At 39.6% G+C, this 20367-nt stretch overlaps 3 protein-coding genes across 3 annotated transcripts in view; all 3 read left to right on the top strand.

Moving 5' to 3' along the window:
• The window catches only part of LOC106093324 (ABC transporter G family member 2), a 46989-nt gene extending 46544 nt beyond the window's left edge, over window positions 1-445 (top strand). Inside the window, exon 16 of the mRNA XM_059369853.1 lies at window positions 39-445. Within this exon, the coding sequence (XP_059225836.1) occupies window positions 39-404 (366 nt within the window). The 3' untranslated portion in view covers window positions 405-445. The remainder of the gene's footprint in view (window positions 1-38) is intronic.
• Window positions 446-7836: 7391 nt separating this feature from the next.
• LOC131997954 (ATP-binding cassette subfamily G member 4-like) lies at window positions 7837-19581 on the top strand. The gene is made up of 6 exons (XM_059369852.1): window positions 7837-7921; window positions 8076-8190; window positions 14154-14489; window positions 14974-15212; window positions 15282-15538; window positions 19384-19581. The coding sequence occupies exons 1-6, from the start codon at window positions 7837-7839 to the stop codon at window positions 19579-19581; spliced, it is 1230 nt and encodes a 409-aa protein (XP_059225835.1).
• Window positions 19582-19818: 237 nt separating this feature from the next.
• Window positions 19819-20367, top strand: LOC131997576 (uncharacterized). The gene is made up of 2 exons (XM_059368445.1): window positions 19819-19875; window positions 19945-20367. The coding sequence occupies exons 1-2, from the start codon at window positions 19828-19830 to the stop codon at window positions 20320-20322; spliced, it is 426 nt and encodes a 141-aa protein (XP_059224428.1). The 5' UTR covers window positions 19819-19827; the 3' UTR covers window positions 20323-20367.

Here is a 20367-nt window from a genome sequence, read left to right as displayed (position 1 = left end):
ATCAGTATGCTGAAACTTTTATTCGTTTTTCTTTTCAGCATGCTTTATTTGTGGGACCGCTAATACTTTCAATTATGATCATGATTATGAATATATCTGCCCATACAGGAGATATGTCGACCGCTCACAAAATTCTGGTCCACATCAGCTTTATGAGATATGCAGTAGATGCAAGTTTGAGTCTACTATTGGGCTTTAACCGACCGGATTTCCCTTGCCCCAGTGACTCCTTCTGCTTCTTACCGATGAACAAAGGCAAATACATTCTAAAGCTTTTGGGATGTTCAAATATCAGCTATAGTCAGTCCATTGCAGTTTTGAGTGGAATGGCAATCATTTTCAGTATTTTAGCGTTTTTTGTTTGGAAATACCGCCTCAGTGCGAAACATATATCAAAAAAATAATGTTAGGCTTCGGAACAAAATCATGTACAACTGTAATATATTTAAATTAAGGGAATTTTGTAAAAAACTATTTATATAAAAATTAATTTGTGTTTGTTTGTATGTTTGTTGGTTTGATTGTTTGATCCGTATAGACACAAAAACGGCTGAACCGATTTTCTTACAATTTTCACAGATTGTGTAGGATGGTCTCGAAGGAAACACAGGCTATATAATTTTTTTGATATCGGAATGGGGCGCAATCTCCCCATACCCCAACAATACCACCCAAGATTAAAATTTGACCGATAGAGTATCAAATGAAAGCTATGAGAGACTTGAAAACAAATATCGTATTAAAAATTTGGGTCCAAGTAACCAGTGGGCCACCGCAACCCCAAAACTCATCTAAACAGATATATTCGATGTTCATGTCAATATGGGACTCAAATAAAAAGTATTTGGCTGTAGATTTCAAATATGGAATTTCAATTAGGTCCAAGTAATGGAAAGTCGCTCCACCCTCAAATACCCCCAAATGGGCAAATTAGCCTACCATGGCTATATGGGACTCAAATAAAAGGTAGTTGGGAGTAGATTACGAATATGACATTAAATTTTGCGTTCAGGTCTAGTTGGCGCTTTTTCTCCTAAATAGATAGGTTCATTGACCGCTTATGACAATATGGGGCAAAAATGGAATGTATTTGAGAGTAGAAAACGAATCTGATATCCAATTTTAGAGCCAAGTGTTTGGTGATACGCCCTACAGCACCCTAAAGCAAACTGAACTTCATTTCCGGCTATGGCAATAAGAAGCTCAAATCAACAGTATTTATAAGTAACCAACGAATTTTATATCTATTTTCAGGGCAAAGTGCCAGTGGGCGCCCCATCCCCAAAAACACCTTCCAATCGGTTCACGTATACCGACCATGGCAATATGGAGCTCAAATCAAAGGGATTTGGGAGTGAAGCACAAATTTAATTTCGATGTTTGAGTCGAAATGTCTGAGGTGTCATCCCTCCCCCAAAAAGCACTTCTCATCACCTTAATTAAAAAAAAAACTGATCTCGGAGACTGGTACTTCGATTCGTTCCAAATTTTTTTGCACTCTTACAGTCAACTCAAACAAAACATGGTTTTCTATTATTGGGATCGGGTGCCTCGGGGGCCACCCAAAAACCCGGCAAATGGATATATAGACCAATCACGACAATATAGGCTTCAAACGAAAGGAGCTTGGGGGAATAAAACGAATTTGATATCTAATTGAAGAGCCATGAGTTTGGGAGTCGCCCCACCCCAAAATCCCTTGCTTGTCGGACTTATTTACCGACCATTACAATATGTGACTTATATAAAAGCTTTTGGGAGTAGAGAACAAAATTGATACTCATTTGTGGTACAAAGACCCTGGGGTCCACTCCACCCCCAAACAGAACTTTTTTTACCGATCATGCCAATATGGGGCTCATATCAAATGAATTTAAAAGTGAAGAATGAAGCTTATATTTACTTTAAATAGCCCCGTAAATAGGAAATATTTACCAAAGTGGTAAGATGGGACTCAAAAGAAAGGCATTTGGAAGAAGAGCAAAATGTTGCCCATGAACCGAGCAGGGGCAAACTTCTCTCACATCAATGAGTGCTTTCCGATTCAAGTTTAAACTCAATTATAAGGGACCTTTTTTATAGCCAAGTACGAACGGATTGTCAATACAGCTTCAAATCAGGCAATACCGTGTTTCAACAGAATCTGTAGCTATTGTCCTTGGTAAAAAAAATATATTTATGTGAAATTAGGATATTAGTATTCGAAAAAAATCATGAACATCAACTAAAAAAATATTTGGGCAGACAGACAACCATGACTTATTCAAATCATTGATCCGCATACTTATGAATTAGGTTAACTCTTTTTCTAACTCTCCTAAATTTTTAAAACCCTTTACAACAGCAGTGATTAAGGTGTAAAACGTTTTAGGTTAAGTTAGGTTAGGGTAAAAAACGTGGTGCGGATATTAAACCGTCCCATGCCATTATGAAATCTAAGCCAGTAATTGGTTTGTTGTATGCTCCAAATACAAAATAGAAACCTCCCTAATTGTTTCTATACCACATCTTTAAGTCGGTTCATGTCTGGTATTGTGTTTTCACCTAATTGTCAGTGTAGGTTAGCCGCGATAGCCGTGCAATGACATACAAAATTCTCCAACGTCTCATCATCTTCCCCACTTCCAGCACCTATTTTCCATAAGTGAGTTCGTATACCTATGTGGTCTGTTATGATACTGAAAGCTATGCATGCCTTCTTCTTAATTTCCGTCAGTAATAGCCTCGTCTTCTCACGATCCGGACTCCCCATAGGATTTTCCCCGTCCTACGGCAGTTTCGCTATTTCACGGTGTGACATGTGCGTCGTCCCGAAAGGATCCGGGCTAACCAAGTATTTTGACGGCAGTCCTCTGACCTTCACTGCCAAATAATCTGTTCTTTCATTCCCCCTTGATTCGTTATGACCCGCGCATCCATACAATGTGGATTGTGCCATCCTCATAGAAGGCGTTAATCTCCTTCTTACACTCCGAAATTGTTCGAGACCTTACAATCGTTGTTGCTATTGTAATGATGACCAGTTTGCAAATGCAAATTAGCTCATGAACATTCCATTTATCTCAATAGTAAGGGACTCCTTTTTAAAGCCAAGTCCGAAGGGAGTGCCGTAGTGCGACACATCTATGGGGAGAATTTTCTACATGATTTCTATGAAAGGCATAGTACCTCACAAATGTCGCCAGCATTAAGAGAAGATAACCACCACCTAACATTTTTTTTCTAATGTTCTCGCCAGGATTCGATCCTAGACGTTCGGCTTCATACGCTACTGTGGCCCAGATTCCGTGATCGCCCTGATCTCCGCCTGCAGGACCGTATTATGGTCAGGCAGTCTGAAACAGATCTCAGTACTTGGGATCTCAATGCTCTTATTCATCATCGTATTGCACCAAACTACTGAAACGTAAGTTAGAATTGGTCTAATGACGCTTTTGTAGATCCAGTGGACTATCCTCGGATTCAAGCCCCTTTTCGAACCTACGGTCAGTCTACATAGTGCCCAACATCTATGAGACTTCTTACTACGCTTCTGAATGTGACCCTACCAATTCAGTTTTCTATCCAAAATCTCTCGTTAGTACTTGACTTTGTTAGATATTGCAATCGTTCTGTTGAGAAAAGATTGGCCCACCTTTGTCTTCCTTGTGAACAGGCAGATTTTAGTGTTCTCTGGGTTAACATTGGGACCACTGGGTCTAGTCCAGTCGTATGCCATGGGCAAGAGTCTTTGGGCTTTCTGCATAGCTGATTCGGATCCTTAACCCGTAGAAGCATTATACATCTGCTACCCATACGATGTTAGTCAGTCAGCATCCTTGATAAGTTAATTATGTTGGTCACTCTAGGAAGTGGCCATAAAATGCCCACTTTTTCCCTATCGTTATGTCATGGGACCCAAAATTTATCAACCTGGTCCTTGGCATATAATTTTTATAGTCAACGCGGCATATAATTGGCGTATAATTTTTACAGTCAACGGATACGTTTTGTCATCGTACCCATCGCCGTTATGCAATGGGTACGAAGTCTCCTGCCAGGCTTTCGGAGTATTTGCAAGTACCAGGAACGCTGTCAATAGTCGGCCTCCTTCTGTAGTAACGCCGAGAATATTCCATCAGGTTGGAAGCTTCTCTTACCATAAATTTCGTAGTGATAAGCCTTTGATTAACTTCATTATTCCAAAAGTCCAATATTTCCCGTGAATTCAGTCGTATCCTGTGGAAAATGCATTTTCATCAAAAGCCCCAACATATTCTCCGCTATCTCTGCTCTCACTCTCATGTCTTCTACTAACGTTTCAGTTTGGACATGGGTTTTTGAGAGAAACTTTTTCATATTTGCGGCGTCATTAATGCTATGTTCGCAGAAAAGCTTCCAGGAGTCACATTTTGCCGCTGTGATAATCATATTGTTTTCCTTGAGCCGTGTGTAATACACATCTCAATACGTCCTGCTCTGTTATAAGGTCTGAGGGCCTCTTTTTCAATATTGCAAATATCCATGGTCATCCATAGATTTTCTTGGGCTGTTTTCCTTTCTCAAAGAGGAAAAATATCTTCGATAAACTCCACTAATGCAATCGTAATCCTATTCTCATTGTCATCAATGTCTTCTATGCTTTCACATTCTAAAGTCTTCCTCTGAGTTGTCTTCTGAATTTTGTCTAGTTGGTTTTCTTATTATTCCGGAAACATGTTGCTGTTGTAACTATTGTATTTACTTGCGTATGGTAGTAACGATCATCGTCAAGCTTATGCATACCATACAACCGATTGCTGCGGGAACGTGATGGCCACTCGCCTTGTTATATCGTGTGTCACAGGCACTCAGTATTTTAAAGGCGGTGCCGCCCCGCCTCACTCTAAGACTGTACACTCGAAACCGCAGATAGTTCTCGACTGCATATGCAACTTCTTCGCAAATTTACGGAGCATTTCCCTATTCGCACTACGAATGCGGTGATGATCTCGGGACAAAGCGCGCCCGAGAGAGGCACTGAATGCCATGCTTGAAGGAAATCCTTCCTTGTCGACTGGTTGGACGTGGGCTAGCAAAACCTTGACCCAAAATGTGCCAGTCAGGTTAGTAATCATCTCTAAAAATATTTGTTATTAAAGTCTTCTATTATCCTAATCGGCTTGAATGTCGGAACAGGGGTACTTGAGGGGGTCAGATTCGTACCCAATATCCAAATATATATCATACTAGCTGAACATGGTCCGCTCCGCTGCTCCTTCTTTCACACTCTTATTTTATCTGAACCCTATACGGTCATGTCACGATTTAAGTCCTGTTTGGGGGTGCTGGTACGGCCTTTCAGATATTTCGCCCAATGTGTATATCATATTGGTGCTCTACAGCCAAATTTCTATCATTTGAGCCTTATAATGCCTGGTCGCTAAATATGTCAAGTATGGGGGTGTTTTTGGGAGTGGAGGGGACCCCCATGTATCAGATTCGTGCTCTGATCTCAAATTCCTTTCATTTAAGTCCCATATTGTCATTATTAGTTTATATTCCATTTGGCAGGTGGCTTTGGAGGTGGGGCGGCCCCTGGATATCCCACCCTGTATAAGGATACAAAATTATGTATTTAAGTTATTATAAACAACCTAAATCGCCCCAACCATCTCCGAGATCTGGCGTTTTTGAAAATAGGATAAGGGAGGGATCCGCCCATTAAAGTTTGGATGTTAGATCTAATTCATTCTCTTGGATTTGGTGGTGGATTGGAGTAGCCAAACTCTTTGCCCCGAAAGTGGATATCAGATTCATACTTCATTCCCAAAAACCACATAGGAGCTACATGTTGCCATAGTCTGTATATATGTGTGGTTTAGGGGAATTTTATAAGGTGAGGCGTCTGTCAAACACTTAGCCATGAAACATATACAAATTTGAGCCCCTTTTTGCCATAATCCAAAAATATGTCCAATTTGAGGGGACTTGGCTCTGAAAAAATATCAGCATCGTGTTCTACTCTCAAATTTATTTAATTTGAGCCCCAATTGCAATTGGTTTAGGGGAAGTTTATGGGGTGACACGACCCCCAAACATTTGGCCTCAAAATTGGATATAAATATGGTTTTCTACTATCAAATATCTTTTATTTATCGCCAATCATGACCGCGTGGAAGGTCATCAGCATCGTGCTAGAACACGATTTTGTTTGAGCCCCATAATCTTAAGCATTTTGAAGGATGTTATCAAGATATTCTGAATATCTTGATACCATCCTACGGGTTTCGTTCAGATTCACACTAATTAATTTTTTCAAAGCGACCACTTGGGATACCACATTCTTAAATATCCGCAGGCCCTCCTGTGTCCATCCCGATTTGAGGGTAAAAGGTGTACTCTACTACCAAAGATCTTTTATTTCTGTCCTATTCTATCCTGATCGGACTTCATATTTTATTTCATATTATTCATATATCATTTTTAATTCCTTTTTTTGTGGGGTGGGGTGGGGGGTAGGATAGGGGTGAGGGAGATTGCCCTCCATTTGAGTACAATATATTCTCCTTTCATTTGAGTACAATATATTCTCGGTCATCCTACATGAAAGTTTGGCGATGCATTTATTCGGAGGAGAGGGTTAGTGCCAAATATACTGTCATAGACCTTTCTTATAATTGACATATTATTCCGATCGAACTACACGTCCTATTGAAGTGTATTTAGTGGGTGGGCCGGTTTCAGACTCTGTCCTAATTGTGCATACCAGATTCATAGTCAACGCCCAAACAACCATTCATTCGGTTCCCATTTTGTGACGTTGGACATTTATGCTCGATTTGAGGGTTTTTGGGGTTGGGGAGGCCCCCTAGGACGCCTTGGACCAAATTCTTATAACAGATGTGTACTCAGCTTCCAAATATCTTTCGTTTGATACCCATATAATCCCAATAGGTAAATATGTCCTGTTGAGGGGTTTTGGGCGGTAGGAAGGCGCCTCAGACACCAAAGAATACATTTTTACATCAGTATTGGATTCTACCTTTAAAAAGCTTTCATTTGATATCTATATTGTCGAAATCGGTAAATTTTTTCTACTGTGGGGTTTTTGGGGAGGGGGGGGGGGAGCCCTCGACACTTAAGGTAACATTTTAATGCCAAGTTCGTACTCTACTCTTAAATACCTTTCATTTGATACCCATATTGGCCAAAGCAGTGAAGCTCTTGGGGCTTTTTTGGGGGTGGGGCCCCCCGAAAATTAAGAGTGAAATGTGTATACCAATTTCGTACTCTCCTCTTAAATACCTTTCATTTGATACCCATATTGTCCTAATCGGTACACATGTTCGTTCGGGTGAGTTTTGGAATGGGGCGTCCCCCCAGATTATTTAACCCCAACATTTTTTACCAATTTCGTGTTTTTGGGGTACTATAAGGTGGCATACAAAATTTTGCTTAAATCGGTGCACGCATTTCCAAGATCTGGCGTTTTTGAAAATTGGGGTATGGGGAAGGGTCCGGCCCCTCCCCCAACACTTCGAATATCAAAATATTTAGTAACCTATTTTCACCCGGGGGCCCAAACTCTACCATCTGTGAAAATTTCATGAAAATCGGGCTTCTTGCCAACTCTTCTAACTTGTACAGGAAGAATTTTTAATTAATTCAAAGATTTGCACAAGTCATCCCACTGTGCCTTTGGGGGTACCACTTGAGAAATAATACTTTGAATAATCTTTGCAACACTCATCACTATATTGGCTAATGCGAATATTGAAAAGCTAAGCCAATTGATAACAGTTCATTTTTGGTGTTTGGCCAAATGCCTAGCACAAGTTTTTAATACAGAGTACCTTTTTCATTGTCACAGTAATAATGTTTTTTTGTCAATTACCGGAAAAGAAAAGAATAAATTTAAGTTTCACAGATGTAACATTTCAAGTTCAAGAAAAATCAAAACGTAAATAATAAAAGCTGCAGAAACACAAGAATTTTTTTGGCAAAAATGCCTTCAAAAAATATATAATTACCAATTAATATGGTCAAAACTTAATATGAGTTTTTGTGTCATGGCAGATTTTAATATAATAATTTTGTCTGTCTTTAATGCTCAGCAAAAACCATATTAAATAACATAAGTGGCGAATTTTGTGCGGGAGAATTGTCCGTCATCATTGGATCCTCGGGATGTGGAAAAACGACACTATTAAATATTATAGCCGGCTATAGGTAGGTAAACGAAACAAACAATCCACCACGGATCTCATTTCTTAAGTTTTTTGCCCGGTATCTCTTTATAGTCAAACAAATGATAGTGGATAAGAATTGCTAAGATATTGAAACTTTTTCTAAATATGAACCGATTCAGACCCTACTTGGCTTGAATGTTGTAGACCATGGTAGATGCCATTATGCAAAATATCAGCCGAATTGGATAAGGCATAAGCCTTCTACAGACTCAAGAAGTATAATTGGGAGATGGGTTTATATGGGAGCTACATTAGGTTATGGACCGATTCGGATTATACTTGTCACGTGTGTTGGAAGTCATAGAAGAGTAACTATGCAAAAGTTCAGCCAAATCGGACAAGGATTAGGTTCTTATATGGGAGCTTTATATGCTTATTAACCGATTCAAACCATATTTGTCACATATTTTCTAGAAGTCATAGAAAATGCCATTTTGCAAAATTGCAGTTAAATCGGATAACAATTACACGCTCTACAGCCTAAAAAAGTATAATCAGGAGATCGGTTTATATGGGAGCCAATCAGGTTATGGGCCGATGCAGACCATATTTAGTCACTGTACAAAATTTCAGCCTAATCAGATAAGAATTGCGCTTTCTAGAGGCGAAACAAGTAAAAACGCGTTAAGTTCGGCCGGGTCGAACTTTGGATACCCACCACCTCGGGTATATATTTAAAACACCTGTGAACCATATAGGACACAGCTGTCGAAAAGCCTAATATAAGTCATTGTGTCAAATTTCAATGAAATCGGATTATAAATGCGCATTTTATGGGGCCAAGACTTTAAATCGAGATATCGGTCTATATGGCAGCTATATCCAAATCTGAACCGATTTGGGCCAAGTTTCAGGAGAATATAGAAGAGCTTAAGACAACTCACTGTCCCAATTTCGGCTATATCGGACGATGGGCCCAAAACCTTAAATCGAGAGATCGGTCTATATGGCAGTTATATTCAAATCTGTACCAATCTGAGCCAAATTGAAGAAGGATGTCGAAAGGCCTAACACAACTCACTGTCCCAAATTTCGGCCACATAGGACAAAAAATGCGCCTTTTTTTGGGCCCAAAACCTTAAATCGAGAGATCGGTTTATATGGCTGCCATATCAAAATCTGAACTGATCTGGGCCAAATTGAAGGAAGATTTCAAGTGGCTTAACACAACTCACTGTCCAAAATTTCAGCAAAATCGGATAATAAATGTGGGTTTTATAGGCCTAAGGCCCTAAATAGGAGGATCGGTTCAAATTTGAACCGATGTGGGCGAAATTGAAGGAGGATTTCGAAGGGTCTTACTAAATTCATTGTCCAAAATTTCAGCAAAATCGGATAATAAATATGGCTTTTATTGGCCTAAAACCATAAATCGGCGGATCGGTTTATATGGCATATATCTAAACCTGAACCGATCTGGGCCAAATTGTAGGAGGGTGTCGAAGGGCCTAATTCAATTCACGGTCCTTAATTTCAGCAAAATCCGATAAAAAACATAGCTTTCATGGACCTAAGACCCCAGCGGACCAGCGGATCGGTTTATATGACAGCTATATCTAAATATGAACCGATTTGAACCAAATTAAAGGAGGATGTCGAAGGGTCTTACTAAATTCATTGCCCCAAATTTCAGCAAAATCGGATAATAAATATGGCTTTTATGGGCCTAAAACCATAAATCGGCGGATCGGTTTATATGGCAGCTATATCTAAATCTGAACCGATCTGGGCCAAATTGTAGGAGGGTGTCGAAGAGCCTAACTGAATTCACTGTCCCAAATTTCAGCAAAATCGGATAATAAATATGGCTTTTATGGGCCTAAGACCTTAAATCGGATGATCGGTCTATATGAGGGCTATATCAAGATATAGTCCGATATAGCCCATCTGCGAACTTAACCTGCTTATGAAAAGAATTTGTGCAAAATTTCAGCTCAATATCTTTATTTTTAAAGACTGTAGCGTGATTTAAACAGACAGACGGACGGACATGGCTAGATCGTCTTAGATTTTAACGCTGATCAAGAATATATATACTTTATAGGGTCGGAAATGGATATTTCGACAAAATGAATATACCACCATCCATCGGTGGTGGGTATAAAAAGTATAATCGCGAGATCGGTTTATGTGGGAGCTATGTCATATAGAAAAGGAGAGGGGAGAAACGTCTATACTGCAGAAAGGAAAAGGACATGGAAAGACATGAGTGTAAGCGAATTAAGATGGAGAGGAGTCAAAATGAAGTCTGGATATTCTACCAAAGAATCAAATATCACACTGATGGAAATTTGGTAACTGATAGATATAGTGTGCTGAGGGTATAAAAAATCTCATTTTATCCAGCTGCAGAACCAATCCCTGATGATGCTTCAGAATGTTTACCTCTTCTGTTTACCCAACAGAAGAACGACAAGGGAGCAGGAGCCGATGGGTTGCCGGCGAACTATTTATGACTGGAGGCGACACGCTGTTAAAGCGTATGCATCGAATTGTCTTTACGATCTGGTTAGAAGAACGCATACGCGATGATTGGAAACTCAGTATTTCAAGTCCAGTACAAAAGAAAGGATACAAGATGGAATGTGCCAACTGCAGAGGAATAAGTCTTCTCCCCATCGCATACAAGATACTTTCGAGCGTACAATGTGAAAGATTAAAGTCTAAAGTCAACGAAATAATTGACTCGTATCAATGCGGCATTAAACCTGATAAATCAACCATAGACAAGAAAAGAGCGGAGATTGATAGCTCAACTATTACCACCTCTTTGATGACTACAAAGTCGATTTCGACAGGCCTTTGCGTCCAAAGGCATTTCAAACCATGTATGAGTTTGGTATCCCTACAAAATAAATGAGACACTTGCTGATACACGATCCTTAATAAGAATAGGAAAGAATCACTACGAACCATTCAATGCCAAACAAGGGTTCAGACAGTGAGAGCCAGCATTTCGTGTGATCTACTTAATATCCTGATGGACGCTTGATGGAAGTCTTAAACAAGCAAAACCGAGATTTGGTCGTGGAAAAATAGGAGGTTTCCACAGGGAGGAGAAGGAGAAAGGACCTCTCCTTGTGGTGGACATTGATCAAGTCTCCGTGACAAGTTTGGCTAAGACTAAAAACATGGCGTACTATGGGGCCATTGCCGTATTTTTCGAGATTGGGAAGTCAAGGATAGTTGAATATCCTCATATCGATCCATTAGGCAGTGCAGTGGCGTGATACTCAATAACGCCTAACGGACAGGGGGCTGCTGACGAGATTATTACCGACTCTCTCAATATTGGGAGGACTAGGATAAGTTAAAATCCTAATACTAAAACATCAGGCAGTGCAGCGACGAGAGTCCCAACACAGCTTTATGAACAGGGACCCGACGACGGAAGCATCAACGATTTTCATGGGATTAGGAAGATTTGGAAGACTAATATAGGCAAAGATCCTAATATTGCAACATCAGGCAGTGTAGGGACGGTAGACTCAATACAGCCTAGCGAACAGGGACTCGATGATGGAACCATTACCGACTTTCTCAAGATTGGGAGGACTAGGATATGCAAATTTAAAATTATTAAAACATCAGACAATGCAGGCATTGAGTTTCCCACTCAATGCAGACTTAAGAACAAGGAGCAGACGATGAGACAATCACCAACTCCCAAGAAGCCCATCTAATGGAGGGCCAATGATTGAGGTAAACCTCCACCGGAGCGAGACTGCTACACATGCTCTGATGGAGAAAATCAGCAAGGGCTAGACTCATATTATTGTATATTAATTCAGGAGCCATGGACGACTTGAACAAAATTTTTGGACTGAACCATATCAACTACCAATTATTTTATGCCAACGCTGGTACTCGGTCGAGTACAACGAATAACATGTTGGGGTTTACACCTAAGCCCGGCAAAGTAAGCTATGCGACACGAAAGGCCTACAGACCTATAAGCCTTACGACCTTTCTTCTCAAAAACCATGATTGAGAGTAGGACATCCAGCCAACTGTTCATATACAAACAGCATGCCTATGTCAAGGGAAGGCCGGTGGAGACTGTGCTGCACGAGGTTGTGCATAAAATAGAAGAATCCTTCTATGCCAAAAAGTACACCCTGGCGGCATGCATTGAAAGCGAGTGGGCTTTTAACAATGTGCGGACCGACAAATTGATCCAATCCTGGGGGACCCCGCCACCCTTAAATCGGACATATTCAGCGATCATGGCGGTGTGGGGCTTAAAGAAAGGTATTTTGTCTGGATTCCCCACCCCCAAAAAATCCGCAAACAATACAAATTTAGTGACCATTGCAGTATTGGGTTGAAATGAAAAGAATAAGAAAGTCAAGGAAGGCGAAACGGAACGGATCCGGTCCAGCTAGTTTCTCAATATAAACCCGGACGGCATATCACAAATCTCTGTTCAAAATTTCAGCCAAATCAGGTAATGAATGCGGATGTAATGGTCTTAAGACTCTAAATCACAGGACAGCCTACATATGGCAGCTATACCTAAATATAGTTCGATGTGGGTCATGTGTGGTTCAGTTAACGGGGTGCAACTTACTGTTCAACATTTCAGCGAAATCGGATAATAAATATAGATAGGTCTATATGGAAACTATGCCCAAATTTTGTCCTATTTAGCGCGTTCAAGAACAACATACGAATAAGTGCAAATTCCAGACCAATTTCTCAATTTTTGAAAGCTCTAGCGTGATTACAACTGACAGATAGAGGGATATACACAAGGACGTCGTTACATTCTTTGTAGAGTCAGAAATATTTAATTCGATGTGTTACAAACGGAACGATAAAATGAATATACCCCTATTTATAACTAAATTTGACAAATGCTATTTATGGTGGAGAGGATAAAAGACTAGGCCCAGACGAATTTAACACGTTTTTACTTACTATGTACATATCTGACATTTTTATACCCTCCACCATAGGATGGGGGTATACTAATTTCGTCATTCTGTTTGTAACTACTCGAAATTATCATCTGAGACCCCATAAAGTATATATATTCTTGATCGTCGTGCCATTTTATGTCGATCTAGCCATGTCCGTCTATCTGTTCGTCCGTCCGTCTGTCTGTCGAAAGCACGCTAACTTTCGAAGGAGTAAAGCTAGCCGCTTGAAATTTTGGACAACTACTTCTTATTAGTGTAGGTCGGTTGGGATTGTAAATGGGCTATATCGGTCCATGTTTTACATAGCTGCCATATAAAACGATCTTGGGATCTTGACTTCTTGAGCCGCTAGAAGGCGCAATTCTGGTCCGATATGTCTGAAATTTTGCACGTTGTGTTTTAGTATCACTTCCAACAACTCCGCTAAGAATGGTTTAAATGGTTTGGGTCTTGACTTCTTGAGCCTCTAGAGTGCGCAATTCTTATCCGATTGGAATGAAATTTTGCATGACGTGATTTGTTATGATATCCAACAACTGTGCCAAGTATTTCAAATCGGTTCATTACCTGATATAGCTGTCATACTTCTTGAGCCTCTACAGGTCGCAATTATTATCCGATTTGCCTGAAATTTTGTACGACGGATCCTCTCATGACCATCAACATACGTGTTTATTATGATCTGAATCGGTCTATAGCCTGATACAGCTCCCATATAAATCGATCTCTATTTTACTTCTTGAGCCCCAAAGGGTGCAATTCTTATTCGAATTGGCTGACATTTTACACAGGTCTCCAACATCTAATTTAATTGTGGTCCAAACCGGACCATATCTTGATATCGCTCTAATAGCAGAGCAAATCTTTTCTTATGTCGTTTTTTGGCTAAGAAGAGATGCCGGGAAAAGAACTCGACAAATGCGATCCATGGTGGAGGGTATATAAGATTCGGCCCGGCCGAACTTAGCACGCTTTTGCTTGTTAATAATATACTCGTAAATTTATGTCTTCTCTTCCACAGAATCCATACAAAAGATGGTGACTTTCAAATTAATGGAAATAACTTTGACACAAAAGGGTTACACCAGATGACAAGATATGTGTTTCAGGAGAATAGTATTGTTCCATGTTTTACAGTTTTTGAAACTATGATGTTTGCATCCAATTTGAAACTGCTTACTAAATGCAGTGAAAAGCAACGACGAAGTTTTGTTTTTGAAATTCTAGATATACTACAAATGCGTGAACAAGCCAATACAACAGTTGCTAACTTGTCCGGTGGTCAAAGGAAAAGAGTCAGTATTGCTTTGGAGTTGATTGAAAGCCCCTCAGTGTTGCTACTGGATGAACCAACAACGTAAGTTTTTATGAGATACATAACCCTAGTTTAAACTACTATTGGGTTGCCCAAAAAGTAATTGCGGATTTTTCATATAGTCGGCGTTGACAAATATTTTCACAGCTTGTGACTCTGTAATTGCATTCTTTCTTCTGTCAGTTATCAACTGTTACTTTTAGCTTGCTTTAGAAAAAAAGTGTAAAAAAAGTATATTTGATTAAAGTTCATTCTAAGTTTTATTAAAAATGCATTTACTTTCTTTTAAAAAATCCGCAATTACTTTTTGGGCAACCCAATATATTCCTAGTTTAAATTAGTCCCTTCCAATTATAATATCAAACAATTTACTAAATTGCATTGTTGACTTAAGTTTTGTTTTTGTAAAGTTAGTTCAGAATTGACCAGATATTTGTGTTGATCTTACTTTTCATAGCTCTGACTAAACTTTTTACCACATTGTCATTTTTGTTACTCTAATTTTTACTTGTCCTATATTTTTTAGTGGTTTGGACGAATTTTCATCTTCACAGTGCTTAGGAATATTGAAAAAGTTGGCCAATTGTGGACACACAGTTATTTGTTCTCTTCATTGTCCATCCGCCAGACAATCTCAAATGTTCGACAAACTATATGTAATGTCCCAAGGCGAATGTATTTACCAAGGAGGCGTAAATCGTGTGCTGTCTTATTTGGAGGAATTCGATTTATTTTGTCCTGTAACGCATAACCCAATAGATTTCAGTAAGTTACTCGTATTATAAAAATTAAGTTTAACCCAAAATTGTTAATAAAACTTTCTCTTATTCTTAGTTATCGATGTTTCTACCAAAGCCTATGGTGATTTTCAAACTGAAATGGTCACAAAAATTGACAATGGTACAATTTCTAAATGGTTGCCAAAATTGTCAAACACCCAACGAACAGTATCTGGGATCTCTAAAGAAAACGTTGGCTGTCATAAACACGAAATTCCTAAATCATTTAAAACCAATCGTGCCAATTGTTCCCGGTGTCAGGAGTTTAAGCTGATATTCATGCGCTTCTTACAGCAAATGTGGAGGGAAAAGGTGAGAAAATCTTTGAGTTATAGGGTCATGATAATGAATGGGATACACAGATAATTGTAAGGTTTCAATCAACATGCCTACGTCAAAGGACCATTGGTGGAGACCGCCCTGCATGACATAGTAAAGCAAATTTCCCATTCCATTAAGGAATAAGGGGAAATTTCTCATATATAATATAATCTGGGAATCGACCCGATGGGTACGGTGGTCCTAAGTGTTAAGGATCAGATGTATAAATTGAATCCCATGACATCAAAATAAGGGAAAGAGTGAATCATGGCTCGCCGCAGGGGGGAAATTTTATCTTAACTGAAGATGGATTTCAATCTGCCTGTACGAGGTAGACAATCGATCCTCAATAGATCGGTTTGGATATGCGATGATATCAAATATTTTGGGGTGAATTCTACGTGAGATGGTGCTGTGCCAAAACTAACACGTCGAGTGTGAACCTCGGTATTGGAGTGTTATAAGGAACGGTATTGGAGTGTTATAAGGAGAATTATGCCTTTTCTGATGACATGGCTTGCATCATTTTGGTGCCGGAACGTAGCGGATTAACAGGGAATAAGAGGGCAAACGACTTGGCTATATGGACCAGAGGACTGCAATCGATAAACTTGGTTAACCCAAAGCCGTTCAAGGTGACGCAGTTGAAGATAATGGACTGACCGACGAGCGCACATGTAGCACTGTGAAATGCTCGGAAGGACGAGTATGTGGAGATATGGTGACCAGGAAGGCTAATGCAGTAAGGTTTAAGTTGCAGTCTGCCATCACAATCAGTTAGACGTATTCGTCCATTGTGATACCACAGGAACAGTAGAAGGTTTCTTCCGTTGAACCATCCAGATCGCTTTTATAAACCCAACAAGCCCCTCGCAGCTTCTGCGGACTCTCCCCCATACCCCTAATTTCAAGAAAGCCCTGGTACCCCCAAAAGACGAAATTGGTATGAAATTTTTTGGGTCAAATAACCTGGGGGACGACATCCCAAAACCCACCCGGACGGACATGTTCACCGATAAGGACAACAAGGTTATCAAATGAAAGGTATTTAATAGTACAGCACTAACTTGTTATACAAATTTCGCCCAAAGTGTTCTGGGGGGTACCCCAATCCTAAAAAAACCCCCAACAGGACTTTTTCACTGCTTTGGGCAATATGGGTATCAAATAAAAGCTATTTAAAAGAGGAATACAAATGTGGCATAAAAATTCATTCCTTTCTGTCTGAGGGATCTCACCACCCCTCAAACCCCCCCCCCCCCCCCCCCTGAAAGGCCGTACCAGCCTACCCAAACAGGACTTATTTCCTCACCGTGCCAGTATAGGGCTCGGATAAAATAAGAGAGTGAAAGAAGGCGCAGCGGAGCGGGCCCTGTCCAGCTAGTAATTTTATAAATTTTCTGTAAAATTTTCATCATATTTCGTAATTTAGTTTCTTTTGGAAATTTTAAGTTGTGAATCTTATAACTTTAGCAGGAAAGGACAATCTTCATAAAAATTTTTTTATGGACCTATTAGGATCTCCAACTTTTGCATACTTATTGGAAATTATCTCCACATTCACTATGTCAAGTTTCGCGTATATATCTTTAGCTATTCAAATGTTATAAAATTATTCCAAAGATTTTTCGACTGTGAGCATGTTGTTGTTGTCCAAAGGACTGGTCGCCTGTTTGTATAGTCTTGATCGTCATGACATTTTAAGTCGAACTAGCCATATCCGTCCGTCCGTCTGTCTGTCGAAAGCACTCTAACTTTCGAAGGAGTAAAGCTACCCGCTTGAAATTTTTCACAAATACCTTTTATTAGTGTAGGTCGGCTGGGATTGTAAATGGGCTATATCGGTCCACGTTATGATATTGCTGCCACATAAGCCGATCTGGGATCTTGACTTCTTGAGCCGCTAGAGGGCGCAATTCTTATCCGATTGAGCTGAAATTTTGCGTGAGATGTTTTATTATGACTTCCAACAACTGCGTTAAGAAAAGTTAAAATCGGCCCATAACCTGATATAGCTGCCGTATAAACCGATCTGGGTCTTGACTTCTTGAGCCACTAGAGGGCACAATTCTTATCCGATTTGGCTAAAATTTTGCATGAGGAGTTTTGTTATGACTCCCAACAACTGTTCTAAGAAAAGTTCAAATCGGTGCATAACCTGATATAGATGCCATATAAACCGATCTGGGGTCTTGACTTCTTAAGCCTCTGCAGGGAGCAATTGCTATCCGATTTGGCTGAAATGGTTCATGAGGTGTTTTGTTATAACTTCCAACAACTGTATTAAGAATGGTTCAAATCGGTCCATTACCTGATATATTAGCTGCCATATAAACCGATCTGGGGTCTTGACTTCTTGAGCCTCTAATGGACGCAAGTATTATCCGATTTAGCTGAAATTTTGTACAACGGCTTCTCTCATTACGTTTCACATACGTGTCGAATATGGCATGAATCGGTTTATAGCCAAATACAGCTCCCCTATAAACCGATCTCCCTATTTTACTTCTTCAGCTCCTAAAGTGCGCAATTCTTACTAGATTTGGCTGACAATTTACACAATGACTTCTACTATGGTCTCCAATATTCAGTTCAATTATAGTCCGAAATGAAATATAACTTGATATTGTTCCAATAACATAGCAATTCTTTTTTATCCTTTGTTTGCATAAAATATATACCGTGGCAAGAGCTCGATAAATGCGATCCATGGTGGAGGGTATATAAGATTCGTCCCGGCCGAACATAGCACGCTTTTACTTGTTTAAATTTTTGCCTCTAATCAAAAATGGACATATACAGCTAAACTTTTTGAATTATATTAAGGGTCAATCAAAGAGCGTAATTTGAAAATATGACGAGAGTATACAATTTCTGCCAAATCGGACAAAAGTTGTGGCTTCCAGGGGCTCTAGAAGTCAAATTGGGATATCGGTTTATACGGGAGCTCTACCGGGTTATAGACCGATTTAGACCGCACTTAACACAGCTGTTGGATGTCATAAGGAAACACCATGTGTAAAATTAAGGCCAAATCGAATGAAAATTGCGGCTTCCAGAGGCTCAAGAAGTCAAATCGGAAGATCGGTTTATATGGGAGCTATATCAGGTTATAGGCCGATTTGGACCGTACTTGACACAGATGTGGTAGGTTATAGCAGAATGCTATGTGCAAAATTACAGCCAAATCGGATGAAAATTGCAGCTTCCAGGGGCTCAAGAAGTTATACCGGGAGATCGGTTTATATGGAAGCTTTATCCAAATCTAAACCGATAAGGCCCATTTGCAATCCCCATCGACCTACCTCAATATTAAGTATCTGTGCGAAATTTCAAACGGGAAGCTGTACGCGTTCGACCGCTATCGTGATTTCGACACACGGACGGACATGGCTAGATCGAATCAGAGTGTCGAGAGAATCCAGAATATATATACTTCATGGGGTCACAGACCAATGTTTTAGGTGTTACAAACGGAATGACTAGATTAGTATACCCCCATCCTATGGTGGTGGGTATACAAGTTTATAGTCCCTTATCTAGTTTTCGCGACATTACACTTGGAAAGGGACTAAATTACCTAAAAATTGTGTGTTATTGAAAATCAATAATTGGTCAAATTTGGACGGTCATATCTCCTAAACTAAAAATCTGATATTTCTATGCGTGCGTATACGTATTTTTGAAATCATTAAAATTTTTTACATACGGTAAGTTCTCTTAACATTACGTAGAAATTTTGATATTTGCCACCTGTCTGCGCCATTGTGCGATGGTGCTTCGCACATTTGGTTTCTGCATATACACCCTTTCCATTTACTGTCTTTTGATTTCAGGTGAACTTCAGATTGAGGTTCTTTACTCACATTATTTGTGCCATTACGATTGGTTTCGTCTTTTATGAGGTGCCTCGAAATGCCCAGTATAGCATTTATAATTACTTCTTTGCTGTCGTTTACATCACTGCCTTGGCATTTTTAGGCACAAGTCCTATGCTTGCAACAGGTAGGCTGAAAATATTGCCCATAGCGTAAAATTACCTTCACTGTTTTGATCTATTTTCATTTATAGTTCCAAGAGATATACGATACATGAAAGGGGAGTACTTTAATCAGTGGTACCGCTTGAGCTCGTATTTTATGGCAATGTTCACTTCCCAATTGGCTATTATAATACCCTCATGCTTGATTTATGCTCTTCTGGTATATCTGATAGCCGGGCTGCCCATGGAGTTGTGGCGTTTCGTGTTATTCTTGTTCATGACTTTTGTCATATCGCTCATGTCAACGGGCTTGGGTCTGCTGTTGGGCTCCAGCTTCAAAGGATTGGTAGAAATATTTATTATGATTGGCATCATATGATAGATTTAACTATTTCTTCTTTTATTTTGCATTTAGCACGCTTTGTACTTGGGACCTCTCACCATAGGAGTTATGGTGATGACTATGAACCTGGCTGTACATGGTAAAGATTACCCAGCCTTTCACGAATTTTTAATTTATGGAAGTTTTATGAGATATGCTTTGGAAGCAACTTTGGTGCCGATGTTAGGTCTAAATCGTCCCGACTTTCCTTGTCCAGAGGGAAATCCTTGTCTAGCAGTGATTACAAAAGCAAAATATATTCTAAAGTTCATTGGATGTTTGGATATGGACTATGGCCGCTCCATAGCCATTATGAGTGGCTGTTCACTAACATTTAGTTTGTTAGCATTCTTCATATTAAAATTTCGTCTTAGTTTTAAGCAAATGTCTAAAAGTAAAAAGTTAATTTGAACGTATTGAATATCCACCACCATGGATAAAGTAACCATCCTCTTT

Source organism: Stomoxys calcitrans, chromosome 5 (genome assembly GCF_963082655.1).
Source record: "Stomoxys calcitrans chromosome 5, idStoCalc2.1, whole genome shotgun sequence".
Classification (NCBI taxonomy): domain Eukaryota; kingdom Metazoa; phylum Arthropoda; class Insecta; order Diptera; family Muscidae; genus Stomoxys; species Stomoxys calcitrans.
Note: the sequence above shows the minus strand (reverse complement) of the source record. Positions and strands in the feature narration are given on the sequence as shown.

What these genes read in the sequence shown, in the direction of transcription:
- LOC131997954 (XM_059369852.1), top strand. Translation starts at nt 7,837, where the DNA reads ATGTTTTTTTGTCAATTACCGGAAAAGAAAAGAATAAATTTAAGTTTC. An exon ending in AGTTCAAGAAAAATCAAAAC is followed by an intron (nt 7,922 to 8,075) that starts GTAAATAATAAA and finishes TTTAATGCTCAG; the next exon opens with CAAAAACCATATTAAATAAC. An exon ending in AATATTATAGCCGGCTATAG is followed by an intron (nt 8,191 to 14,153) that starts GTAGGTAAACGA and finishes TCTCTTCCACAG; the next exon opens with AATCCATACAAAAGATGGTG.
- LOC131997576 (XM_059368445.1), top strand. Translation starts at nt 19,828, where the DNA reads ATGTCAACGGGCTTGGGTCTGCTGTTGGGCTCCAGCTTCAAAGGATTG. An exon ending in GCTCCAGCTTCAAAGGATTG is followed by an intron (nt 19,876 to 19,944) that starts GTAGAAATATTT and finishes TTTTGCATTTAG; the next exon opens with CACGCTTTGTACTTGGGACC.